This window comes from Manis javanica, chromosome 5 (genome assembly GCF_040802235.1).
Source record: "Manis javanica isolate MJ-LG chromosome 5, MJ_LKY, whole genome shotgun sequence".
Lineage (NCBI taxonomy): Eukaryota > Metazoa > Chordata > Mammalia > Pholidota > Manidae > Manis > Manis javanica.
In genome coordinates, this window is record NC_133160.1 from 108231541 (window position 1) to 108259316 (window position 27776).

A 27776-nucleotide genomic window follows, 5' to 3' on the forward strand; every position below is an offset into this window, starting at 1 on the left:
TGACTAAGGGTCTGAGGTACACAGGGAGGAGTGACCATAGAAAAATGGTAAAACATGTTGTTAAATATTTTAAAATTATTTTGTAAAGAAATAATTTTCATTCTACTCTACAGTATTAAAAATGAAAAAGTGCAAAACAGCTAAACAGCACCATGTAATCTGAAAGTAAGTGTGATTAGAATTAAAGTAGGAGAAAAATGTTAGTCATTATAAAAGAAGACAGCAAAGGAGACACTGGAAACCTTGAAGACTATCAGAGAAAGCACAAATTGAGAGTAGAAGGAAATACAACATATGTGAATAGGCAACTCTCCAGTTAAAAAACAAAGATTGTCAAACAGATTTAAAAAATAAAAATCAGCTGTACAATGTTTTCCAGAGACAAACATCCTAAAATATGAGGGTGCAAAAAAAGTTGAAATTAAAAGGATAGAAAAAGACCTGTCTGGGAAATAGTCCACAAATTTAAATGCACGTTTCATTATGTTGGTATCAGGGAAGAAGTATTACTGGTCACAAAGAGGATTGCCATTTGACAGTGAAAGGTTCATTTTACCAAGATGATATAAAAACCCTGATTTTTTGTCTGCCTACTAAATGCTTCAAAATTATGAAGGAAAATTTGACAGAACTAATAAGGAGACATGAAAAAATTTAGGAAATTTTAATACACTTCTCTGAGAAATTGATAGAACATTTAGTGATAGACCAAAAATAACTAAAGCTTTACAAGATGTATACGATACAGTTAATAAGTTTGATGTCATGGGCTTATAGAATTTTGTTCCCAATAGTTGGAGAATACACATTAACAAAATTTGATCACATACTGGGCCATTAAGCAAGTTTCAGGCGATATCAAAAAAGGAATTAGGTTGGCAGCTGGCAGCTTCATAGATCAGCTTCTGTTGAGGGTTCCTGAGGGGACTGCAGTGGGGGTGGAGGCAGTAGGGGCTGCCTGGGGACAGCAGGAGCAGGACGTCTGGGTGAAGGTCACCAGGGAATCTGGCCTCAGACACCGAGTCTTTGAAAATGATACTTCCTTGGAAGGGTGAGCTTGGCCTTTCTCTGCAAATTTGGTAAGTGGCATTTTTACCCTTCCTTCATCATTTCTTGACCATATCTGTGAGGGATCAGATGTAAGGACAGCAAGTAAGCAAAGGTGATTTTTGTCCAGCAAAGAATAACCAGAGAAAGCCTAGAAAAAATACTTAAGAGAAGGTCTGGGTTTTAAAAGTGTTTCTCTAGAGGCTGTGGAGCTATGTCCTATTGTGATAACAATAGAGGATGCATTTGTAGTGAGGGATGAAGATTTAATTCTATTCTTCTTCCCCAAATAATGATTGAGACAGGCCAGCCTGATTTATCCCCACTTGGGTCCCACCTGATCCGAACTGTCTCCATCAAGAAACACACTGGAGGAAAAGGATTAGCAAATATTACTGACGGACCATAAAGACTCTCATGTCACTCTCATCTGTCCATCCAATAGTTTCATGAATCTTCCTCTGTGTTCATGGCCAGGAAAAACTGATGAAGGCAATAATGGTTGAAAGCCCTTCTCTGATTATCATGAATGAATCAAGGACAGTACTAAGATGTAGGACAGTACTTAAAGATTTTGAAGAAAAATCCACCTTTTTCTCAACCCAAGCAAAATTTATATAGTAGCTAGCCTTCTTGAGCTGCTCAGGAGAAAACTTGGTCGTAATCTCATAAATCTCAGCTGCTGTTCTATATGATTGTGCTGTTAACTTCTGTGAGTAATACATCTCATTTGGCAACAGAGCAACTTAATCTTACTTATATTGAGTATTGTATAAGAAAAACACTATGTGAAACATATTAAGTGTCCATACTGTTGTCTTCACCTCTAGGATCTATCTGCCCCTCTAAGCTGATAGCTCATGATGGCAGAAATTATGCTGTAGTGTTTACTATTGGATTTAGCATATTGCATAGCATGTAAGAATGAATGAAAGGTCAATGAAGCAACTTCTTCACCACTCCCAAAATAGGAACATAAAGGTTTTGTTCACTGATATCAGAGCATTTAATGTAGAAAACAATAACAATATTTTAAAAACAGGGAGAAACCACTGATAAATATCATATCTTATTGGAATTTTAAGGACATTTCAAAATAACTCAAAGATCAGTGAAAAATTTAATTTAATGAAGGTCATAAGACAGAGTTGCACAGCAGAGAATCCCAATATATGTGGGTTGCAACTAATATGATAGCAAGTGTAATATTTAAAGCCTTTAATATTTCACTAGGAAATAAGAAAGGCTAAAAATTAGTGAGCCAAGCATCTACCTTAAGAAGGAAGAAAAGGGGGAAACAAAACCTAAGAGAAGAAAAAGTAAAATTAAGAACATGAATTTATAAAATATAAAATAAAAGGGATACGGAGCCGAAGGTTGATGTTTGGAAGTGCTAATAAGATTAACAAACTCTGGAAATACTGATCAGTAGAAAAAGAGAAGAGGTACAGATAAATGCAATTATGAATGAATATAATTATACTCAAAGAAGAGATTTATATGGATTAGAAAGTACTTGGGCAGCTCTAGTACTATAATGTGACATGCATGTACTTATATACATGGTGTATATGTATTTATATATAAATGTGTGTTCTGGTGATTGCTCTCTTCTTGGTTTGCAGACAGCTGTCTTCTCACTGTATCCTTACTTCGTGGAGAGGGAGAAATCATCTTTCTTGTGTCTCATTTCATAAGGATACTAATCTGATTCATAAGGGCATCACTTTCACAACCTAATTACCTCCCAAAGGCCCCACCTCCAGATATCATTTTGTAGATTAGAGCTTCAACTTAGTAATTGTACAGGAACACACATATTCAGTCCATAGCACACCAGATCCAGACAATTTACTTCAAGGATTTATACTTGAACTTTTACAGATTCTTTCAGAAAACACTAAAAGGTAATTTCCATCTAACTCCGTCAGGCTAGCTAAGTTTGATTCTCCAAAGGACACTCCTAAGGAAAGCAAATTAATGTCCCAATGTCACTCATGAATTTAGTGTGAAAATCATGAGCAAATATTAGCAAACTGAGTGCTACAATAATTATAAATTACAACAATACATCATAACAAAGTTGGATGTATCTCAGGTTGCAAGCACAGTTTAACATTAAAACTTCTATTAAATCAAATCACTATCTTTATAGATTAAACAAGAAAAACATAATCACATCAATAGATACAGAGAAAATTTTGATGTTTCTACATTCAGTTATAAAATCTCCTAGCAAAGTAGGAATAGAAATACATTTGATTAGCCCAGTGAAAGATACCTAACAAGAATTTAGAGCAAATGCTGTATGTCCGTCATGATGAGACATTAGAGGTATACTCTTAAAGTCAGTTTAACAGTGCTCTTATAAACACTGCTAGTGCTTATACTCAATATTTTACTAAAGGTTCTACTCAGTGCAATAAGAAATACATAAAATTAAAAGAAAGAATGGAAAGTAAACAACAAAGCCTGTTTTCCCATTTGATATGATTAACCCTATAGAAATCTAGAAGTAACAACAAATTATTAAAATTAAGTAGAGTTTAGTATGGTTGCTGTATGTAAGATTAATACTACAAGAAATCAGTCTATTTTAAAATACTAAACAGGAATACAAATGCCATTTACAAAAACCATGAAAATATAATATTTATATAGATATATATAATTTAAATTATAATGTATCTCAAAATAAATCAAACAAAAAAGTATGAGAGTTTTACTAAGAAACTTACACAAATTTTCTTCTGAGCAAAGAGCTGGACAACATACTCCAGCCCTCAGTGTGTTTAGTTGTGACCATATGGCACAATTCCAGCTGGTGAGATGTGAGCCAACACACTATGCACCATATCAGATCTGGGCTGATGCACAGCTGATCTCTATGCAGTCCTTCCAGCTCGTGGCCAACAAGCACAGCAGACTGAAGTTGGCAGAGCCATAAAGTGGAAGGATCCTGCATGTCTGAAACCCTGCTCAGAGGATATCCCCCTGCTGCTTAGAGAAAAACCCATTATATGAGGAAGAAGTAAGTTAGGGTAGAGCTTAAGCTGTTCTATTTTCTTAGATATGTTTGTTGCAGTAGCTAGCATTACCCTAACTCAGAAAGATGTACTAGGTTTAAAAATAGGAAGACTCAACATCCTAAAGACACTAGTAATCTCCATAATGATCTACAGATTTGATCCTTTTCCAGTGGAATTCCAGAAGAGCTTTTCATGAAGTGTGGCAAGCCAATTCTAATGTTTATATAGACTAATCAAGGGCCAAGAATAGCCAAGACATTTCTGAAGGCAAACAAGAGGAAGAGAGTGAGAATAAACTCTCAGATACCAGAACTAATTATAACGTTATAGCTCAAACTAATTACTAATGGTGTGAAAATTGAAACCACAATGATTTAATACTTACAGATGGTAAAAAATAAAAGTTGATATCACTAAAGTATGGTGAGGCTGTAAAATAACAAGAACTCTTACACACTGCCACTGATAAAGGGGATGGTGATGGAGTATAATCCCTAAGAAAAATCATTTGATAATGTGTAGTAAAGTTGAAGATACCGCATCTTTGACCTAGCAATTCTACCTTTTCATTCATGTCCACTGGGTTAAATAGAAAATGATTTTAATAGAAGCATTTTTGTGACAGCATGCAATTAGATATAAGACGAATATCCATCAACAGCACAATGGACAAAAAATTCGTGGCATGTTAATTCAGCAGTATATGGTACAGCATTGAAAATGAATGTACTACAATACAGATGAAATTCACATACATGATTTTAAGTGAAAGTAAAACGCAATTTGCCCAAGAATAGATATGACTTATTAAACATTTAAAAAATGAGAACTATATGTTATTTAAGGATATTAGATAAGTGATAAAATTAGAAATGAATGCAAGACAATGATAAACACAAAAGTCAGAGTAAATGATGACCTCTGGGCAGTGGGCAGGAGGACACTAGGGAGGAGCTCATAAGGCTTCCACATTGGTTCTCTTATAATTATTAAATGGGTGCTGGGTTTTATTTTTATTCTCATGCTTTGTAATTTGAATATATGTCTCATTAGTTTACATGTATCAAGTATTTCCTAACTTGAATGATAAAAGTAATCATCAACTTCAACTACATTCTTTTTGACAGATCATTATTAGCCATACTTATTGACAATTAACTTTTCCCACCAATGTGCTGCACATAATGTTCCTTCTTTTCCCCTAAAAATCTCCTCCTTCACCAGTTGACCTCATTGGAAAGGGTTCCTTTTGGAATCTGGTTCAAATCTCACCTCAATTATCCATGACCTTCCTAGATTTTAATTGTCTCATCTATAACATTGTGATAATAGTCTCTAGCTCACAACATTGTTGTGAAGATTATACATATGCATATTCATATACATATATATCTCACTGAAAGTGATGTTAATGGTTATCTCTTCATTCAGAGATTTTCATCAAACATGTATTGAATATCTGCTGGGTTACAAATGCTGTAGGGGATACAAATAATGTTTTTAACACCTTTCCTCAGAGAGCCAGATTTATTCTCACACAACTACACAATGCTGCCATAAGGGATATCATTATGGAATATAAGGAGTTAAAGAACTTTCACAGGAGAAAGGAATGGGTTTTGTAAATTCAAGGAAGGCTTCAAAGAGGTGGTGGCATGTGAGATGAGCCTCTAGCAATTTTTTCAGTTTGTTTTCGTGTACACAAAGCTCCCCTGAAAATTTCCTACTTTCTTCTAAACACTCTAAGTACCTTAGGTGAGTCACCACACCCCCATAAAGAATGGGTTGTTGATCTGAAAGACTCATTCATCCTATCCCTTAGCCTCTCACTCTTACTTCCATCCAGTGGAAGCCATCCACTGTTAGCCTGGTTAGTGGATGGATGTTAGTATTACAAGGACGTGAAGTCATCACTGGGTTAATGCAAACAGTAAACAGATTCCATTTTACCCTTGTCTAGACTTGAGCAAGTTAAGTGCCCTAAAAATGCCACAGAAATATATATTTTTGCAATGTTATGTCTCCATGAGTCATTTGGCTTAATTAGACTGGTCATTTTGTATGTGTTTTTTATGTGACCAAGGGAACACATATCTGACAAATTTACTGACCCAGGGAGATACTCCTGGGAAGAGGCTAATACTTACTGGACATCCGCTCCAGCAACCACAATGCTAATTTTCTCTCTTTCCAAACGTTGCAATCATCGCGGCAGACTTAAAAGCATCTTTAAACCTTCTGGTTCATTAAAATTTTTGGAGACAATGTTTTTAAACTTTCAGCATAGAGTAAGCCATCTTTAATAACGGGAGCTTGACAGAGGCCACGGAAAACCAGTGCAGTTTCTCCAGAGATTCTTCTTGAAAGCTCAGTTTTGCTAGCAGAATTTACAAAGGGTGGGGGGCAGTCTGTTTTCTTGTCTTCTAAAATGAGCCCTTTAAAACATTAGCCAGCCCATGCATACCCCTTCTCTTTATCATCCAATGGCCTCTTTGAAAAGAAAAATCTGAACCTGTGGTGGTTTACGAGACCACTACATAATCTGCCCTCACTTCCTGCCCCTCTTCCTCCCACACACTATGGCCCAGACACACCGACCACTGCTGGTCCTTAATCTACCACGCACGTTCCCCAGGGCTAGGGAACTCCACTCTAGCTCTTCCTCTGTCAGAATCATTCTTGCTCAGGTTTTTACAGAGCTTGCTTTCTTATTTCACTCAGATTTTGCTTAAATATGCTTAAACACTGTCTCCTCAGAGAGACTTCTCCTGATCACCCTACTCAAACTGCAGTTCATGTTGATCTGTGCACCTAACTCTGCTGTATATTTCTTCATATCTGGCATTATTTTGTACTGTATTACATTTTAATGCTTGTTCACCTTACTCTTGAATGTAAGGTTCAAGAGGACTGGGGCTTTGTCTCTATCCTGCTGCTTGGTACCTACTGGTGTTCAACAAGTAGTCATTGAATAAATAAAGGAAGGACATTACATTTCTGCTGCCTGGAAGAGATAGGGTTAGTAAAAGACTGTGGCTCTATGGTGTTGTACATAGTGGCACATGACATGGTGTACATAATGTAGATTTTTATAGAAAATACACAGAATGTGGCATTAGAAGATCTGGGGCCTTTTATACAAGGCACATGACTTTGTATAGGTCTGAGTGTCAATTTCCTCTGACTAATGGATTAGACTAATGTTGATAAGATAGAAAGAGATGGGGTGGTAAGTTTTATAAATCTTAAAATCGTAATATAAGTATTGCTATCTCTTTGGGCAATATACAAATATTATAAAACCAAAACTAGCTATTCAAATTAACATTTACCACTTACAGAGCTAGAAAAACTCCTAAATATATGCTGAACTTCCAGTTGACCTTAAAAGGAAAACTTAAATGCAATGAAAAAGAATGAGTTGGAAGGCTGTTTTAAAACAACAAAATATAATAAAATATAATGTTTCCATATATGTATGCATACCGATACAATTATAAACATTACTTTCTTATCTCTTAAATTTCAGTCTTCACAAAATTAGCTAGAATTTTCATATTAGTTCTTTCTCTGAGGAATAAGTAGATATGATCTCAGCTGGTTACAAATTTAATTTCATAATATCCCCAGCCATCTCTTAGATAGAATCTTTGTGAGTCATTCTGTATAGATAAAACAATAAAAGCTCACTTCAAATTAGGTTGGTTAATTCCCTTTTTCTAATAAGGAAATCCTTGTTGTTGTGTGATAAGTACTAAAAAGAATTAGCAAAAGAAAGGTAAATTTCTAAAAGATTTATTTAAGGTAAAACAAAGATTTTTAAATATCAGTGTTTGAATAAATATATGAGGGCTGAATTTTATAACTCACTGACATAGTTGTTTTTTTTTTTGTGAGGACCTATTTTGATATGTTAACCTTATTTATTTAGTTTTTAGCTAAGGTTATTCCATATTACTGAGATAGAGGTGTGTGCATAAGGAAGCTATTAAAATGTGCATATTGAAGCCCAGGCGTAATTCATGTGTCTGTTTACTTGAGGGAGGTAGAGGGTGGTTTTAGTAAAATAATATCTGTATGTGTTGGAGATGAAAAGTATGTGCTAAGTAACCCCTGTGGAAGGAAACCAACTGTTTGTTTTATAGAGTAGGATTTCAGTCACATACACTGCCTCCATTCATGAGTGGGTCTTCTATTGCTCCAGCCTTCTGTCCTATTTCTATTCTGTGCACGGAGTTCATTGCATAAAGCCTCAGAACAGTGGAGGGACCCATTCTAGGGAGACAGATGTGGGTAGTACTGATTCCTTAACTTGGGAGAGCTCTTGATCCTCAGTCAGGCCAAGCTCAGATGTCACCTCCTAATGACATCTTCCCCACCCATCTTCTCCCCAGTGTTCCAGAAATATATTTTCTTTGGTCCTCTGAGTTTATGCTTTGCATGGTCTACCATACTATGTATCACATGAAGTAATTAATCACACATGTAAGTATTCCCAACACTCTAGCTTCTCCTGGTGAACTCTGTGACTGTAAGCCTCCCACAGAGCCTGGCCTATCATGGATGCTGGCTGTATTTTTTCAGAATAAATAAATTAATGAGTGCTATCCACCAGCTGCCTCCCTGAAAGGGACTGAAAATGTACAGAGTCCAGCTGAAGTTGAGATGGAATGATCCTGGCCTTTTCTTTTGGAGAGTGCAGACATTGTACTCACTGGTTTTTAAACACTGTTCAGAATTTTAAGCCCCTCTTCTCAACAACAGTCCCTCTTCTTCTCAACAGTAGCCATTTTCCCAAACTCTCAATTCTGCTATTATTTTTCCTTTTATGATGGATCATAAAGTGCACAAAGGTTCATCACTCTCCCGTTCTGTCCTCTTGCCAGTGAACACCACAACTGATTTGAAAAGCATGTGTCTGCTCGCCCTGAGCTTCACATTTGTTGTTAAGGTCTCTCCTTGCTAAAACCTTTCCTCTTGTCCTGTAAGGGTCGTGGGTATAGAGGTGTGTGCATGAAACCTTCTCCCATGTAAATATATTTGTACCTGGCCCTGCAAAAAAATAAATGAAAGGGTCAGGGGTGTGTGTGTGGAAGGTGGGTATGAAGGTGGAGAAAGAAGATTGGTGAAATAAGAGGGAGACTTAAAGAAGAACATGAGTTTTATGGTCTCTGAAAATTTCTTTGACATTCTTTTCCAGGTTGATTTTGGATTTGCTAAGAAAATAGGATCAGGACAGAAAACATGGACATTCTGTGGAACTCCAGAGTATGTAGCTCCTGAAGTCATTCTCAACAAAGGACATGACTTCAGTGTGGATTTTTGGTCCCTGGGAATTCTAGTGTATGAGCTTCTAACTGGCAAGTAAGTATCTTCAATGCACTCAGCCTCTTCTTGAAAGAAGTACAGAAATAATTTACTAATGATAAAAAGTATGTAATTTAAGAGATTAAGATTTTGGAAATGTTTTTGATTAAGTGTGATGCCTTTTCTTCTTTACATTATGTCACATGTAGCAGGCTTTCTAGTTTATAGTGTGGAGAAAAGATTCAGGTAAGGGAATTGCTATGGTTTCCCTAGTATGGTATGGCCTGTTCTTATAAGTGACATTTTAACTGTGAGAAGGTTTTGGTAATCCATCTAAGAAGAAGAAAAGCATAAGATAAATTCTAGCCAAAATAAGCAGGTGCCGAGAGGCAACAAAGTGCCAGGCAGTTTATTTGAGCGCAATTCCCGGGCGAGGTTCACCAGTCTACGTAAATGGAGGCTGGGGAAGTCACGCCCTGTCAGGGAGGTGGGGGCTTATAAGGGATTAGGAGGGGGAGGAGTGGGCAAGCTATCCTAGGGGGTGTGGAGAGGTATGATTGGCTAAAGGTGACATAATAGACAACTAGAAACTTTTTTTCCTTCCAAGAAGGAGGAGGCTAACATCCGGGTCTTAGTTGGCACATCAGAAGGATGGAATTCAGGAAGAGCTGTCCCCTTTCCATATAAGGCACGGACCTTGGGGTCTGGTCTGTTCTCCTTTTATGGTATTTCTCTGTTCTGTTTGCATGTCCTTGTTTTTCCTTCCTTCAGCCTAACAAAAAGGAATTTAAGTTGTGGGCTGTTATTATTTCCTCATATATTTTCTTTATAATTGAGGAAATAGCATTCACAGTTCAGTTAAACCCATTGATAAATTAAACTAAATTTAACCATGTTGTTCCATCTTCCCAATAAATTATCGGCCAGTTATGCTAAGAGAAAGCAACACTGCTGGATTTAAATTTTAATTCCTTTGTCAACTGCCTTCTGGAGGTGCTAATGAACAGAGAGACAAAGCACAGCAGGAGTTTTAGCAGTTAAAATAGAATTGTCATTCCTGAAGAGATTAAAGGGCCATATTAATGAATCCAAGACCCCAGATATTCAACATGCGTGTGCACACACACATTTGTAAGTACACACACATATACACACATGTAGGCTATATATAGTATTACCTCACATTTGTAAAGCACTTTACAGGTTACAAAGCCCTTATAATTGTATTATCTAGTTTAGTTTTCACAACCTTGTGTAGAAGTGAAAGCAGGAATTTTTGTTGCTATTTTATGATTTAAATTTTTATTATGATTCATTAATTTAAATTCTATAGATCTGAAAACTGGATTAGAGGGCTGCCTGCCTAAGGTCAGGGATTTGATCCTAGACTTCTGACTTGGAATGTGACATACTTTCTGTTATACATGTTCACCTTATACATATGTGATTTTAATATATTTCATGCTTACACACACAAGATGAAGATCAATGTGATTTCCAGTTTTCTACCTCCATTTCTCATTAACTGATATATCCATCCTCATAAACCTTTATAACCAGTCTTACAAATTAAGACTTCTCAGTCTTAATCTCAGGGAGGATTTACATATGGAATGGTATAAGAGATAGTGGAAGGAGCCCAGTGATGTGAATTCAGGTCTCAGCACATTTATTACAAAAAGAGTTTTGTAGGATGTTTCTTGAATTACAAATTACAATGCTGGCTACTTCCTTGTCCACATGCATTGAGCAGATGGATATGAAAGATAATTTTACATTATCTGTAATCATTTTCAAATGTTCATTGCTTAAGATTTTAAAGGAAAAAAGGGAAAAATTTCCAATCATTCAGAGAGAAAGTTGCTTCAAGTCTTGGGACATAAGGAATTCTATTTTATGAATTTGTTTCCTCAACCCTGGGAAATTTGTCAGATGCATTTTTGAGAGATGTATGAAGGTTCCTATAGGTAACTAGAGAATTTGCATCACAGTCTTCATCAGTGGAATAAATTGCTATAAGGATAAGGGAAGTGAAGTGAAGCAATTAGAAAAGGGGTGGGGAAACCAAAAACTTGGAGTTGCCCTACTAGCCTTGAGATATCATAAAGAAGTTGAGAAATTGTTTTTGTGAAAGTTTTCAGGGTAATCATGAGAAAAGTTAATTTTAAATGCTCTGAACTGTAGAGAGTAAGTACATGAAAATGAGGAAAGAACTAAAAAACAAAAACAAAACAAAACACGACATAGTTATAAATATATAAGCTGAAAATATTAATGTTCTTGTTTGCTATCTCATTTTCTTTACAAGTGAAACATAGATTATTGAAAAATTGTTACAGCAACCTGGTTTCAAGTTTACCAAGGGTGGGAACTCTCAGTATCAAGAGCTCTCAAACATGACAAAGATACAGCAGAGTATTTCATGAAAGTCATCTTTAATTTTCAAAATTAAAATTACAAAATAAAATGACACAAGGAAATAGATATTAAAGTGTTTTTAAAAGTGAAGTATATGTGTTAAATGTTATCCAAATTCAATGGTCAATTCCCAATGCTTTCTTACTCACCTTAGCAATTTATCCTTGAAATAGTCTCTTCAGGTGGCTTCCAGGACTTTCCTTTCTCTCATTTCTTTTCCTGCAGTGGTGACTCCCTCTCAGTCTCACTGCCAGACCCTTTTCATCATCCTGGCTGTTCCACACTGGGCCACCTCAGTCCTTGACCTCTTCCCTGTCTATTCACTGCTTGTGTGACATCATCAAGGGTCATGGGTGAATACTGTCAGGTGACTCCCCGGAAGCAGACCTGGAGCCCTAACATTTTCCTGAATGCCAGACTTACAAATTCAACTCTGTGTGGATGTTCAAACCATAAATCTTGATTCTCTTCATCATAATTTGCTCTACCACCCTGCATCCCTACTCTGATCCCCACCCTAAACTTTCTACTCTTAGTAAAGATAGCTTCATTTTATAGGTCAAAACACATTACCATTATTCTCAAATCCTTTCTTTCTCCTGCACACTGCATTCACCCCATTAGCAAATCCCATTGGCTTTCCTGCCTAAACAGATCTAGAATCCAACCACATCTGACCACCTTCTCCACCACCAGCCTAGTCTGGGCTACCAGACCCTCTTTCCCTCACCAGTAGCACCACCACAGCTCATTCATCCCACTGTGAAAATAAGCCTACTCTGGCCACTGTAAGTTACAGCCTCTGGCTCAGTACAGTTCCCCAGGCCCTTACCATAGCCGGCTAGCTCTATGTGAGGTCACCTCCTCTCTTATACCCCTCTGCTGCTTGTTTACTGATTCCACCAGCAACACTGCCCTCCTCCCTATTCCAAAAACAACCCATGCCCGCTCCCCACTCACGGTCTTTGTACTTGCTGTCTTGGAACCCTTTCTTAAAACAATGTGGCTCATTCAGTCCTCCTCATTCACACTGTCACTGGCGGCTGCATCTGCGTAGGTCTCTCCCCAGGCACTAGACAAAACCTCAACCTGGATGGGGAGGGAGGGCTTTTGACTCTGATTAATCAGAAAAGAACTCTCAATCAGGTTGAACAAGTGCCCTCAGGGAAGGAATTCATTCAAGTGAAAGCAGAAGTGAATGACAGCAGCCATATAAGCAATAGAGTACAAGGAAGGGCAGAGAGAGAAAAGGGAAGTTCCTTGAACTCCTGCTCAGTGAGGAGCAACTCCCTTGCCAGCTCCTAAAGCCAGAGTCACCTGGAGTCCAGTGTACACTTGAATTTGCATGATGTGGGAATTATATCCCAACCACCCCAGAATTTGGGGGAGCCATGGGCACTTGATGGATTGAATTTATGTTCTGAGAATTTCCACCTCCCTACTGGTGTGAAATAAAACAGGTAGAGAAAAAAGGATTGTTTTAAGATAGAAAGCGGAATGAAATAGCGAAGTGACAAAGCCACTTGCCACTTTCCACCAGAGGTGAAGGTCAGAGAATTCTTGTTTTTATCATGAAAAAGAGTTCAGAGACAAAGTGCAATAGGCTTATGCAATAAGAACATTTATTTGATAAGACAGCACACACACTGATGGGAGTGAAGGCAACCTCAGAGAGGAGGTGCACTTAAGGGTTTAGGGCTTGGGGCCTTCTGGGTAGGGGTCAGCATAAGGCATGATGTATCCAAGTGATTCATAATTCCTTTGAAGTTTTTTCTTGAGAATAGGGTTATTTAGGTTAACTGTGTTGATCTGGATCTCAGTATTCTTTACCCATGTAGGTTCATTTACACTCCAGGGGTCTACTTAACCTAAGGGGCTGGAAGAAGAGGAAGAACAGCATATAGATTAAGTTAAATAATAAATGGGGCCTTTTTCACAGGCTAAGTAGATTTTACAATGGTGTGACCCTTTTCCCATTCCAATGCTCTCTCTCATTCCTGTTATTCCATTGTCAATTTACAGGATAAGCTTTTCCTACCCACTGTGTCTAAAAAATTCACACCTCTCTCTGTCACTCTGTCCATTTCTTTTTAGTGATTATCACCACCTGACAAATTACTTGTACATGTGTGTGATTTGTTAAGTGATATGAAATTAATGAGATTATTTTCTAGCATATATCCAAATTTGTTATAAAACAATTAATTGGAAGGAGGGAGTGAGAAAAAAAAAGAAAGGAACAGTTGTAAATATGTCTCAGGCACTGGTTGTCATGTCCTATTTTGGCTTTTCTCTAGCCCACCCTTTTCTGGGATTGACCAAATGATGACCTACAATTTGATTCTCAAAGGAATTGAAAAAATGGATTTTCCTAGAAAGATAACAAGACGGCCTGAGGATTTGATTCGGAGGCTTTGCAGGTGAGAATGACAATTAAAATCCTCTTGTTCTTGGGGAAAATATGAAGGCTTCTCATTTGTGGTTTCAGACTTTTTAAAATTAGGTATCTGTTTACTTTTTGTACTATTCTATGTAGCTAAATTACATTTAAGGAAAATTATTTTCTGTTCTGTAGTCTATGCTAGGAATTTGAGTTTACTTCATGTTACAGAATCACAGTATCTACTTAAAATTTAAAAGAGATCCAAATATTTCAGGTTATCTTTGGGAATCATCTTTGTTATAGAGCAAAATAGATCCACAAACTTTAGCTTAGTAAAGTAGTAATTAATTTAAAGTCTTGTTATTTTGAGAGAAAATATCAGTGGTAATGATAAAGTGCTACTATATGCCCTCTAAAAAAAATACTCTTCTGGCCTTGTTTTAAATTACTCCAGATTTCTATTTACCAATAAAATAATTTATTGGAGAACAGAAGACTTCTAGAATTTTTGTTAAACATCACTTTTTCACTGTTTTTTGCACATTTGAACTTTTTCTTAAAGCATTAACATTTAGTAAATTTAGAACATGAAACCTAGCTGTGGGTTGCTAAAAGAAATTTCTTCATGTTTCTAAAATTCCAGCTCAGATGTAAATGATTCTCTAAAACTTTCCTTGGCTTTCTCAGCAGAGTTGGTAAGATAGCACCCTCCTGTTCTTTTCAGCATTTATTCATAGCTCATTAGAAGCACCAGGATGTATCTATATATCTGTATACAACTATAGTTATTTTATGTACATATAGAATATATATAAAATAACTCTAATTTGACTGTGGCTCCCCCAGAGAGGGACATGTGTTTTTCATCTCCCTATACGCAGATGCCTGGTCTATGAATACTGACGAATAAATGAATTAATGAGAAAAGAAAGAAAAATGTTGTTTTATTTAAAATTCACTAAGCATAATTATTTTAAACTGCTTTTTAAAAAAATTTCTTTTTAGGCAAAATCCAACAGAAAGACTGGGAAATCTGAAGAATGGAATCAATGACATTAAGAAGCACAGGTACATGTTACTTCTTTGCTCAGAAAGAAAGCACATGTTTATAGAAAAATGTGGTAATCTTGAAGCTTCTCACATTAGGCCACAAGGGTCCCTTTACAGATGCTCAATTTTTACTTTTTTGTATTTTGTTTTTAATTTGTGTCTTACTAGATGCAGTTACAGTAATCTATCTCAGAGTGATTTTTCTTATGTTTGAAATTCATTATCAAGAACAGATGAAGTTATAAAACAGGTTACAAAATCACATTTTCAAGTTATAGCAACTTAGCTTTTTATCCACTGCTATTTTTATTATTTTTCAATATCAACTTGGATTCTATAGAGAAATTAAGTTCTAATTTTGATGTTTGATTTGCAATTAAAGTAGGATATAATTATTGCTGTCAATATTCAAGAGACTGGGTCCACTAAATCAACTGAGATAGTATTATATTTCAGTATTAATTAATATTAATATTTAATTTAAATATAACTTTCCTTTGACTAGTCCTCAAATTCTGAAGCTTCATGTTGTATTTTACTTTTGGTAAAGTATATTGATTTCCACAAAACCTCAATGTTTTATTCTTATATAGTAACCTAACATACATCTTTTCCGTTCTATAAATTTCCAAAGCTGGCCTTCAGAACCATCAATAACTTCCATAATATATCCCCTGAGTTGGTTGTATAGGTAGATGGAAGTTCAAGCCTTTGAGATTTTTATAAAAATTAATACCTAGCTAAAAACCTTCAATCCTCAAGATGTTTTAATTTTTCTCATGAATTACAGATATAAAATACCACCTATTGATAATACCATTGCTAATGCAAAAAGTAAATTTGAGAATTTCATTATGGAAAACCTATGAACACACTGATGTGTTTACTCAGAAATGAAAACACCTCTCCACAGTTTTACTGAAGAGTTAGGGGCACACAACACAGTTTGAAAATAGAGGGAGAGATGCTGCTGAACAGAAACAGTATTCATTTTTCTTAACAATTGTGGTGCAGCTTCAAAACAAAATCCCCAAGCTGCCAGTCCTGCCTTGTCTATGCATGAACTTCAAGTTAAGCCACATATTCCCAACACTGTAAATTGATAGAGAACTCTGCCTTAAGGGTATATTAGGAATGGAGTGGGGTTGGGGAGAGATACATAGAGACACTGACACATCTGTGGATTTTATAGACATCAAAATGTTTATAGTATTTTATTTTTCTTTGTCATCCTTTGTCTTGCCTTCAGGGTAAAGTTCATTATTTGTCTTAGATCCAATTTGTGATTCTTCCTACATACTGTTATCACAATTTCTTTTCTCATTATAAAAATCACACATAACATACCAGGCACACTGAACAAACAAGTGTCCCGTCAATTAAAATCATTCTCCTAATATATTTTCCTCCTTCCTCTCATTAGAGAGACATCTGCATGTTTTACTCTAGGGTAGTTGGGTTAAGAGATTCCAGTTTTATCTTTTACTTCTTATTTAACTGAGGCTCATTTAAATGTAGCTGTCAGGGTGTGATTGGATGCCCCTGCAAACTGATGCTAAAAGATTGTCTCACCTCAGCAAGGTAATGAAGACTTTTGAATTTCCTTCCCCGTAGGGATTAATTTGCCCACAATTCTTACCAGGCAGGATATTCTTTGCCATGTAACTGTAGAGTCAAAGTACAGCTTATAGGGTACATACACAGTGCCTTCCAGCAAACCCAGGGAGCTCAAAAATATTATTTTATCGTATCTTCATAGTGCTTTTTAAGATACAAAGCTGGGGCAGGGGGACCTGAAAAATAGATCTATGCCTTCAAATAGGAGTGTTCTAAAAACATTCCATGCATCTCCAGGCATGTAGTTCCTCTACCCAGTATATTCTTGGAATTAAAAAAAAAAAATCTTTCTAAAATTGACTATCAGATTTCTCCACTCTTTTCTAAAGTAAAACATCAGAATTTTTTTCTTATAGAACTATTCACTTTAATTTTGTATTTAAAAACCATATAGTCAAACATGGTATATTGTTATATATTTGTCCATTTTGGGTTAAATCATCTTTCCTAAAAATAATTAGAGTTACCCCCTCCACCATGTATGAGCTAACTTGTAAACTAGACAGTCATGTCTCCCAACACCTATCTGAAAAGAGGGATGATATATTTGTAGAATACAATTAAACTTTTCCTGCTAGGTAGAGGAATAATTTGTTTCAAGTGTCTTAATGTTACCTTTAATATTTTTAGTTTCTAAAATTACTTTTAAGAGTAGTGCCTACAAGTCTTCTAAAAATGAAGAAGCAATTTGTGTATCATTGCTGCTAACATTTCTTTGGTGAATATTTTTCACACACGAGCGCCTGCCAGTACTTGCACTACTTAAAATGTGGTTAGTGTCAAAAGGCCAAGTGTTAAGTGAATAGCCACTCAGGTTATGTAAATATTGTCATAAGTCTAATTATAACAAGTACTCAGCAAGAAATGCATAGGCTTTTTGATTTAGGAGAGTAACAGTAATGATTTTTATTAATATTTATGGAGCAACTTCTGGGGAGAGACCATTGTAAAATCTGATAAAAGGTATTATGGCAGTATTTGGTAGTAAAAGTAAAGAATCCACAAAACTGTGTGCCTAGAAATCCCTAAAAATAGAGCCTCGGCCTATGCAAGGAAGAGGATGGGTAGATCAAGGAGGGCACATTGGTGGTTTTGTAGCAAGGGTCAGGGAAGCTGGGGCTGCTGTCTGACTCTCACTCTTTGATTACTCTTAGCAGCATATTCCAAAATGGCACTTTGGTTAAGCATGGCATCTGAAATGGAATGCACACCCTCTGGTTTTAGTACTTTTTCTCTTGCTAAGCTTAGATTTGGAATGGTACATCCAGTCAAGGACTGAACCAAAAGCAACTCCAGGGATGAGAAGGGATTGAAAAATGTGGAGGAGGGTAACTTTTGCTATATGGCCGCCAGACAGAGGAATGTGACCACCTCCTAAAATCAACCACCCTTCATTCTGCCTTCCACCTCCCACCACTGTCCTGCCCCGTCACAGCCCCTGGTGGTCATTCTCCACATAGCAGCCAAAATTATCCTTTGAAAACTTATCTACGTTGCAGCATTTTCTTAGAACTTTCAAATGGCTTCCCACTGTTCATAAAATCTTGATTCCTGACTGTGTTCTACAAAGACTTACATGGTCTGGCTTCTAGACAGTTCTTAGACATCTTGTTTCTAGTTTCTCCTCTATTCACCACACTTCAGTTCAGTCCTGTCATTTCCTGTCATTTAGAAGTCCCTTGCCACAGATCTTTCCATGGCTTTCCCTTTCTCTTCATTCTGACCTTAATTCAAATATTATTTCTTTCTCTTTTTATTTCCATTGAATCTTAACCCCAACTTGTGTAGTTACTATCTGTCAACATAGAAAGATGTTATAGAACTATTGACTATATTCTCTACTTTCATCCCCATGACTAATTTTTATTACAATTGAGATTTTGTGCCTCTTTATCCCCTTCACCCACTTCATTCACGGACCCCGACCCCTCCCATGTGGTAACCACCATCACTTCTTAGCGTCTCTGAGTCCACTGCTGTTTTGTTAATTTTGTTTTGTTTTTGTTTTTAGTGAAATTGTATGGTATTTGTCTTTCTCTGACTGGCTTATTTCACTTAGCACAATACCCTCTAGGTCCATCCATGTTGTTACAAATGGCAGGATTTCTTTTTGTTTGTGTGGCTGAATAATATTCCATGTGTGTTTGTACCACATCTTCTTAATCCATTCACCTGTCGATAGACAATTTGGTTGCTTACATATGTTGGCTATTGTAAATAATGGGGCATAAACATAGTGCAAATATATTTGTGAATCAGAGATTTTGTTTTCTTTGGGTGAATTCTTAGAATTTACATACTGGGTTGTATGGTATTTCTATTATTAGTTTTTGAGGATCCTCCACACTGCTTTCCACAGTGGCTGCACCATTTGACATTCCCACCAATAGTGTAGGAAGGCTCCCTTTTCTCCACATCCTCATCAAGACTTGTTATTTCTTGTCTTTAGGATAGTGGCCATTCTGACTGGTGTCAAGTGTTATCTCACTGTGGTTTTCATTTGTATTTCCTGATGATTAGCAATGTAAAGCATCTATTCATGTGCCTGTTGGCCATTGTATGTCTTCTTTGGAAAAATTTCTATTTAGGTTCTCTGCACATTTTTTAATAGGGTTTTTTTTTTTTGCTGTTGAGACATATGAGTTCTTCATATATTTTGGATGTTAACCCTGTATCAGATATATTATTTACAAATATATTCTCCCATACTATAGGCCTTTTTGTTCGGTTGATGGTCTTCTTTGCTGTACTGAAGATTTTTAGTTTGATGTAGTCCCATTTGTTTATTTTTGCTTTTGTTTCCCTTGCCCAGGGAGACAGGCCCAGAAAAAAATTATTCATGCTCATATTTAAGAGGTTTTTGCCTACGTTTTCTTCTAAGAATTTTATGGTTTCGTGTCTTATATTTAGGTCTGTAATCCATTTTGAGTTTACTTTTGTGTATGGAGTTAGACAGTAATCCAGTTTCATTCTCTTGCATGTAGCTGTCCAGTTTTCCCAACACCATTTATAGATAAGATTGTCTTTTCCCCATTGTATTTTCATGACTCCTTTGTCATATATTAATTAACTATATATTGTGGGTTTATTTCTGAGTTCTCTATTTTGTAAATAATATTTCTTTAAATACCACCCCAGCTAAAAGCAACCCCACCCAACCCATCCCTATCCCAGCCATCATCTATCACTTCATTCTCTTTTATCTTCCTAGTACTTACTAGTATCTGAAATTAATTTAAGTTTTTGTATTATTTACTTGTTTTTTTGTTTGTCATCTCCCATACAAATACAAATATCATAAAGGCAGCATCTTTTATTTTTCAGTGCCTGGGAACAAATTGACTTCATATAAACTCTTGTTGTTTGGCTGACCAGACCTCAGTTTCCCCATAGAGAAAGTCAGTGGATATAGAACAGTGTTATTTCATATTCTTTGTAAGATCCTGAGAGACAGACTACATTGTTTATGTCTGAGAGAAGCAAGATCTTCTCACTTCTGGAGTTGCATTTCCAGCCCACCAAGCCTGACATGCATCCTAAAGAACTGATCAGTCCTTTTAGATCAATGATGTAAGAAGCAATACATGAAAGAATTTCATCTGGCCCTCAGCTTAATTCCATTACCAATTACTATAAAATACGTTTGTATCTTGGAGCTTTTTAAATACGTATTAGTAGGAGCATCACTGCCATGGCAGTGTGATGTTATAAGATGTGATAGTAAGAGGTTCTGTGATACAAGAGGTTCTATACATTAGATAGTCAGTGCTAAGGAGAAACAATGAGGCAGGAAAGTAAGATGGGAAGTATGTGGGGGTTAGTGGGTGCAATATTAGATTGGATGGCCAAAGAAGGCCTCACTAAGCAGATGACCTGGAGAAAAGACCTAAAGATGTTGAGGGAATAAACCATGTGGAAATCTGGGGCCAGAATTCAGCCAGATGGCCTTGAGTGCCAAGGTCTTAGAGTGCATCCCTAGCTTGTTGTAAGAATGGCAAGGAGATGACTGATCAAGGGATGGAGAAAGAGAAAAGTAGGACAGTGGTAAGAGTGGTGGTGGGCAGGGTGATTTTGAAAGGCTTTATGGATTATAGTAAAGATGTGGCAATGACTTTGCCTTTTATACTGAGTGAAACGGGAAGCACTGGGGAGTTTTGAATAAGGGTATGATGTGACCTGGCATGTTTTAAATGATCACACTTGCTGCTGGGTGGTTTCCATGGACAAAAATCCATTAGGAAATTATTATAATAATATAGGCAAGGAATAATTGTGGCTTGGCCCCTGCTAGTAGAGTGAATGTGTTTAGAACTCTTCAGATTTTGAATTTATATACATTTTGATGGTAACACTGACAAAACTTGCTTATGAACTGAGGTAGGGTGTGAGAGAAAAGATAACTCCAAGGTGTTTGGTTTGAGTAACTGAAATTATTGAGGCAAGTTTGTTGGGGAAAATCTGAAACCTCAAAGTGGATTTGATACATTGATAGATGCAGGTTAGATATCCAGTTGGGAGATGATAAATAGCAGTTGAAAGTATTAGCCTGTAAAACAATGGGGAAGTCTTGGTTGGGAATAGAAATCTGGGAGTAATCATTATATAAATGCTATTTAAAGACACAAGACTGAATGAAATTCCCTAAGGAAGTGAGAGTAATTACAAAAGAAGAGATCCAAGGACTGAGCCCTAGAGCACACTAAATTCCAATGGGAATAACATTGGAAAATGAAAGAAAACACCCAAGAAAGTAGGAAGGCAGGACAATAGCATGTCCTGGAAGCCAAGTGAAGAAAATATTTCAAAAAGTGTGACTGATGAACTGTGGCAAATGCTATTAATAGGGTAAGTAAGAGGAAAACTGAGAATTGAGGTACTCCCATGGAGTAGAGGGGGTGAGACCTGACTGTAGTGCGGTCAGGAGATAATGGGTCAGTAGAGGGATTAGTTAACTCCAGTGGGAGGAGAGAAATGCAGTGAGAGTTGGAGGGGACCTCAGGTCACAAGAGGATCTTTTGTGGTTGGAAAAAATTAAATGTTTCCATACCAATGGGAATGATCCAGGGGAAGATTCAGGAGAGAGGCAGATGGCAGGAGCAGGTTTTTGAATAGAGAAAAGGCTACAGGATCAAGGACACACAAGAGAAGTTGACCTTAGGTAGAAGCAAAGACAGGTCATTCCCCGGGCAGGAGAGAAGGGATCACAGGGATGTGGGTAGGCAGGCAGATATGCTGGAGGAGGACTGTGAAAGTTCTCTTTTTTGCTTCTGTTTTCTCAGTGAAATAGGAAGCCAGGTCATCACTTGGGAATAAGAATGGGAAGACAGTTCTGAAAGTTTGAGGAAAGAGGACAAAGTATGATTTAGAGTCTAAGGAAGGGAATGTGACAATGAGGGAAACAAGGACATCTAGACTGCTTTTGGGGCAGCATTAAGTGCCCCCTTGTGGTTAGTGGACCCAGGTTGAAGGCGACCAGATGACCAGTGTGGCTGAGTATTCTCTGACCACTTGTGGCTGCACTGTAGCCGGCAGGGAGCAGGCAATGAAATGAATTGACAGGCAACTTGATATGCTAATAGCTTATCAGGCAAGTGATATTCCCCTCTACTCTTCTTATTTCTCAGGTGGTTGAATGGTTTTAATTGGGAGGGACTGAAAGCACGGAACCTTCCCTCACCTTTACAAAGAGAGGTACGGTGTCTATATGTTACTCTCTTGTTTTTTTTTTCTAGGTATTTGTCTTTGTAAACAGATTTTAGGGGTATGTATATATGTAACAGATTTTAGATTTTTAATAGTTTTCCTTTTTAGTTAAGTGAACTTGTCATAACAATTGCATTATAGGGACTAAATAATAATAATAATACCTATTTGATGGACATTAGTTCAAATCTCAGGAACCAATTACATGTAAATCTAACCTCCAGGTAGTCAGTGGTGGTTAGGATAACAAATGGCTCTGGAAATGTAATATGAACCACATATATAGTTTAAAACTTTCTAGTTAGCAACATTAGAAAAGATAAACAGGTGAAATTCATTTTAATTATCACAATATGTCCAAAATATTATCATTTCAAAATGTAATCAGTATAAAATATTAATGAGATGTCATTATTTTTTCATATTGTTTTTGAAATCCCAAGTGGATTTTCATACTTCCAGCACATCTCAATTTGGACGAGCCACATTTCAAGTGTTCCATCACCACATGTTGCTAGTGGGACAGAGCAGCTCTAGAGAAAGCAGAATATCTGCTAGCCTGCAAGGAAGAATGACTCAGGAGTGATATAGGTCAAGACTCTATAGATTTTAGGCTGTGTTCCCTCTAAAGGAATTTTAAAGACCTATGTCTCCCCTTGTACATTTTTAGATTGGCATTTGAAGTCCTTCATTATATGTTTCAATCATTTGGAGAATAAAGTTTCTAGTATGTTATAAATATTGACATTTTAAAGTAAAACATTACTGTACTTCACTCTTTTAAATGTATCCATTGTGATCTAAATGTCACTCAGATTTGATACCCATCAGACATTTAAAAAATAGAAATATTACATCATTCCTTTTCTCTCTGAATTCTTGTTTCCATTTTCCATTCAAAATTTTGTCCTATATAAAATATTTTCATGCTTGACAATCTTTAGTTGATCATTAAGTGCTTTTAAATTACAGTTTTATACATTTAAAAATTTCTGACAACAGAAATTTCTGTGATAACACAAATGTTTTTTCTGGATTCAGTTATAACCACATTTTTACAGCCTGCAGTTTCAAGCAACATAAATATATTGCAAAATTTTAAAGTAGTTATTAAACAAATATTTTGAAAAATTATAAAATGTACTTGTGGAGAAATGTTATTTATTAAAGGAATAGAATCAGACATCAATTTGTTCCTTTTAAAAATTACATAGATGCAAGTGCTAAGAGTTGTTTTTACATAAATAAGTCCATGGGAATGGAAAGTTTTATAATAGTGATGTCACTTTGAATGCTCTCTGAGTGATCTCTCCACCCTCTCAAGAAACATCTTATGATCTATCATAAGTTGTATTTTTAATAAGCTATTAGCTAATAATTCAAGAAGGTGTTTCTTTAATTTGTTTGAAAGTAAGGAATTGGAAACCACCTGATTTGCAAAATAGTATAATTCGAGAGTTATTTCATTCTTTCAACAGGGTCAATAATATTTTGAATTATCCCTTTGTTTGGTATTCTGGAAACTTCATATGGGTCAGTTAACCATATAAAAATTTAAGTTTGGTGAGAAACTTATGAAGTGGAAAAAGATTCTAGCAAATTTTGAGTTTTTTAAAATATTTGCCTTCAAAATGTTTTTCAATTTGAAAAGAAATAGACATTTCTGTCATCTTTTCTCTTTTGGAAATAACTCCTCAGGCCAGGTAGCTTCAATTAAATGTAATCCAGTGACCCAATCCTTTTGGTCTAAAGGAGAGATCTCATGAGGCTGAGAATGTGGTTCAGCCATGATAACTGGTCATCTTTTCCTTATATGTAACTTATCAATGGTTACAGTATAAAATCAGTGCTCAAGTCTAAAAACCATGACCCCTGCATAACAGTATATTTCATCAACATCATCCTCACCTTTGGCTTACTCCTTCCTCTATTAGCTCAGTGGACCCACAGATCACAGCTACTTTGACAAGTACCCTCCTGAAAAGGGAGTGCCTCCAGATGAACTGTCAGGCTGGGATAAAGACTTCTGACAGAAGAAAAATGATTACTGCCTCTACATACAGAAGAGAACTGTGAGGACCAATAACCCAGCAGTGATTATTTCTTTCTTTGAAATATTGTATCTTTTGGAAGACGATTAGGGAAAAGAAATTTCTGCCCATGGGGCTGGGGTGGACAATAGTGGGTATGGAAGTGTCTGAATTACAACATTTCATTTAGATGCTGTGAATTATTCATGTATTCCATTCTTTGCTTTTCTCAAATGTTGAAGGCTATCCTATTCCCCTCTCCACAGTCTGAACCATTTTTGTTGAAGGGGTATCCATTACTCTGCTATCTGTTGCTCCATCCCGATCATACTTGTCTCTTTTGAGTCTTATTAAGGTTTAAAAAGTGTCTTTCCCTTAAGCAAATAAGTCATGCAAACATGAAGGAAGAACAAGGGTGATTTTCGGAAGATTTTCCCTGCTCTAAACAAATGCATGTGCATAACGGTATCTTAAAGTCATGATTTGTGGAAATCTTGGCAGTCAATAGAAACTCTTGATTTTCACCTGCATTCAACCTAGAAATATATTCATATGCTTCTGATACTAGTCTGGGGAAAGGCAAGTTTCAGTATTAGTCAGTGGCACCACTTCCTAACATCAGTGACTTAATTAATCCAGCCCAATAATTTTATTCTAATGGAGAACCTGGAAAAAAACATAGCAAAGAGTATTTTTCATTCTCCTGTGCCCAGCTGCGACACCTCAGAGATTTTTCAAAAGCCTTGTTAAAGGTGGTTATATGTGTTGTTAAGCAATGGGCCTTTGGTAAGCTTTTATCTTATATACTAAATATTTCACAATCAAAGTAGCAAATATGCAGGAAGAAAATTGTGAAGGCTTTTCCTTTCCATTAAATATGAAGGAGAATACATTCTAATAGGTAAGGTTGCTGACTCCTTGAAATTTTGAGCTATGTTGGCCAATTTTGTGGTAGTTTCTATAAATAAACCAAGAATATAGAATAACTACAATTAATTTTTAATGAAAATCCTATTGGCCATTGTTGATGTACTGTAATCACTGCTGCATTAATAACTTTTTACAGATAGTTGAGTCATGGATGTGTTTATAGTTTTAGATTGTTAAGGTAGGCAGGCTGCTGGAGAAGTAATGGGGCTTGAGGAGTAAAAGGACACCCAGCATCTGCCCTCGGTCTCCTCCTTGCAGTCTTCCAAATAATGAATCGATTATCTTCAGTAGCAGTGGACACTAGTACCTAACAACTTCACTGGTGAATGTTTTTATGTATCAACCATGATCCCACCAAATGGATGGGAAGCCAACTTTCTCTATATCTTTTTGATCTGGCAGAGTAAAAATAACATCTAAATTCCTGCATTATTCAAGCTTCTGGTTGTATTTTCATATGCTAAGATTCTATGGGAAAAGTGACCTCTACTCACACTTGACCCACATTTTCAATATTCAGAGAAAGTCAGCTATATGCTTGCTGAAAGGTTAAATCAGATAAGTGAGGTCCAACCCAAGTAACTACATCTTTAACAAACTGCATTTCCACATTTAGAATCCTTTTGCTGAACCAAAGACTTTTTGTTTCCTGGAGTAGTATTTTTAAAGATTATGTATTGTATATAGAAGAACCATTTGTAATAGGGTCAACATAACCTGCTTAATGAATTTCTAAGATTTTTAAAAGATTTTTATTTACATTTAGTTTCTAAGCACTGTATGTTTTTCCATGTATATATTTTTAAATTACTCACCTATAAATGTAGGAAATTTATGCATTGGGTGGATATTAGAACTGTACAGTTACAAAAGCAATGATATTCTCAAAAGAGATACATAGTTGTAATACAAAAAAGACATACCTACAAATAAAAACCAGCTTAGAGTACTACAGGTTTATTTTGCCTGTGATTGGCTATATCAGTATTTTATCTCCACATGTGTTTTTGTTGTGTTTCCTTTAGAATACTTTATAAAGATGAAGAAATAAGAGATTGAATCATCATATAATCCCAATTTCCTAGCTGGGTGGCCTTGGAAAAATGACTTGACTTCTTTGAGTACTAGCTTAGCTTTCTCACCTGCAGAGAAATGTACAGTAAAGTAATACCTTCTTTAGAGGTCTGTTTCAGGGATTAATAAGATATCTAGAACGTTTTTTTGCTGATATCTGTGAAATAACCAGTGCTGTATAGATGGAAACTATTGTTACTATCTCTTTTAGAATTAAAGGGGCCTTAATAACTATTTAGTCCTGAACCTTATGTATCATTGATATCTGTATGTGCAATTGTACCACGTAAATCCAGTAATATTTTTTTCTTTTAAATCATGAACTAAAGATTGCTGATCAAACTTTAGTGCATAGGGTAAAGTGTTAACCCACACCAAAATGAAGTGCTGTATTAAGAGCTCACCTAAATTTCTAAATTTCAATTTTTTTATGAATTAAGGATATACACACACACATATATATATATATTCTTAGAAATAGAAAATCATGAGACTCAATACAAACCTACCATATTCCTAAACATCAAATCATTCATATTCTCTTTTCTCAGTGCAAAATTAATTTTTCATTCTTGAGTCCTTTCTGTATGGGGCCAGACTTTCATAACTGTAGCTTCTTAATCTTTTCTCTAAATATTAAAATATCTGGAGGGTGGAGAATGTAATGGTGAAAAGTAAGATATTTAGAGATGAAAAGATCTGGATTTGAATTCCAGTTTTGCCCAGATTTGTGTGACCTTCCACAATAAACCACATCTTTATTCATCTATAACTTGGAGATGTATATGTAAAGCTTTGGAACACTGGGCCAGAGTATTATTACTCATAAGTCATTAATAATAACCATTTGGAAATAAATATATACATATATTTCTATTATAATAATGATAAATCATTGTTCTTCCTTGCCAGGCATTGTTCTGGGAGTATTTACATCTATTATCTCATTCACACAAGATGCTAACATAGTTATAAACACACACACATATAAAAAACTTTGTGTTTTCTGCCCACAAAGTTAAACATTGGCCTCAAATGTACATTTCTTCCACAATTTAGCTGTGATGGTTTTCCATGACTTAGTCCTAGTTACTACGACTATAAAAATCATCCCCACAACTTGATCTCTCAAAACAACCATTATAATTCTCTGAGATTCTGTGGGTCAGGAATTCAGACAGCACATGG

At 36.1% G+C, this 27776-nt stretch overlaps 1 protein-coding gene across 3 annotated transcripts in view; it reads left to right on the forward strand.

The window, feature by feature from the left end:
• The window catches only part of PRKG2 (protein kinase cGMP-dependent 2), a 107462-nt gene extending 80102 nt beyond the window's left edge, over positions 1-27360 (forward strand). For all 3 annotated transcript variants that reach the window (XM_017659516.3, XM_037007320.2, XM_037007321.2), the window contains 5 exons: positions 9277-9440; positions 14099-14221; positions 15190-15252; positions 22476-22542; positions 24489-27360. In XM_017659516.3, the coding sequence (XP_017515005.1) occupies positions 9277-9440; positions 14099-14221; positions 15190-15252; positions 22476-22542; positions 24489-24584 (513 nt within the window). In that variant the 3' untranslated portion in view covers positions 24585-27360. The remainder of the gene's footprint in view (positions 1-9276; positions 9441-14098; positions 14222-15189; positions 15253-22475; positions 22543-24488) is intronic.
• The last annotated feature ends 416 nt before the right edge of the window (positions 27361-27776 follow it).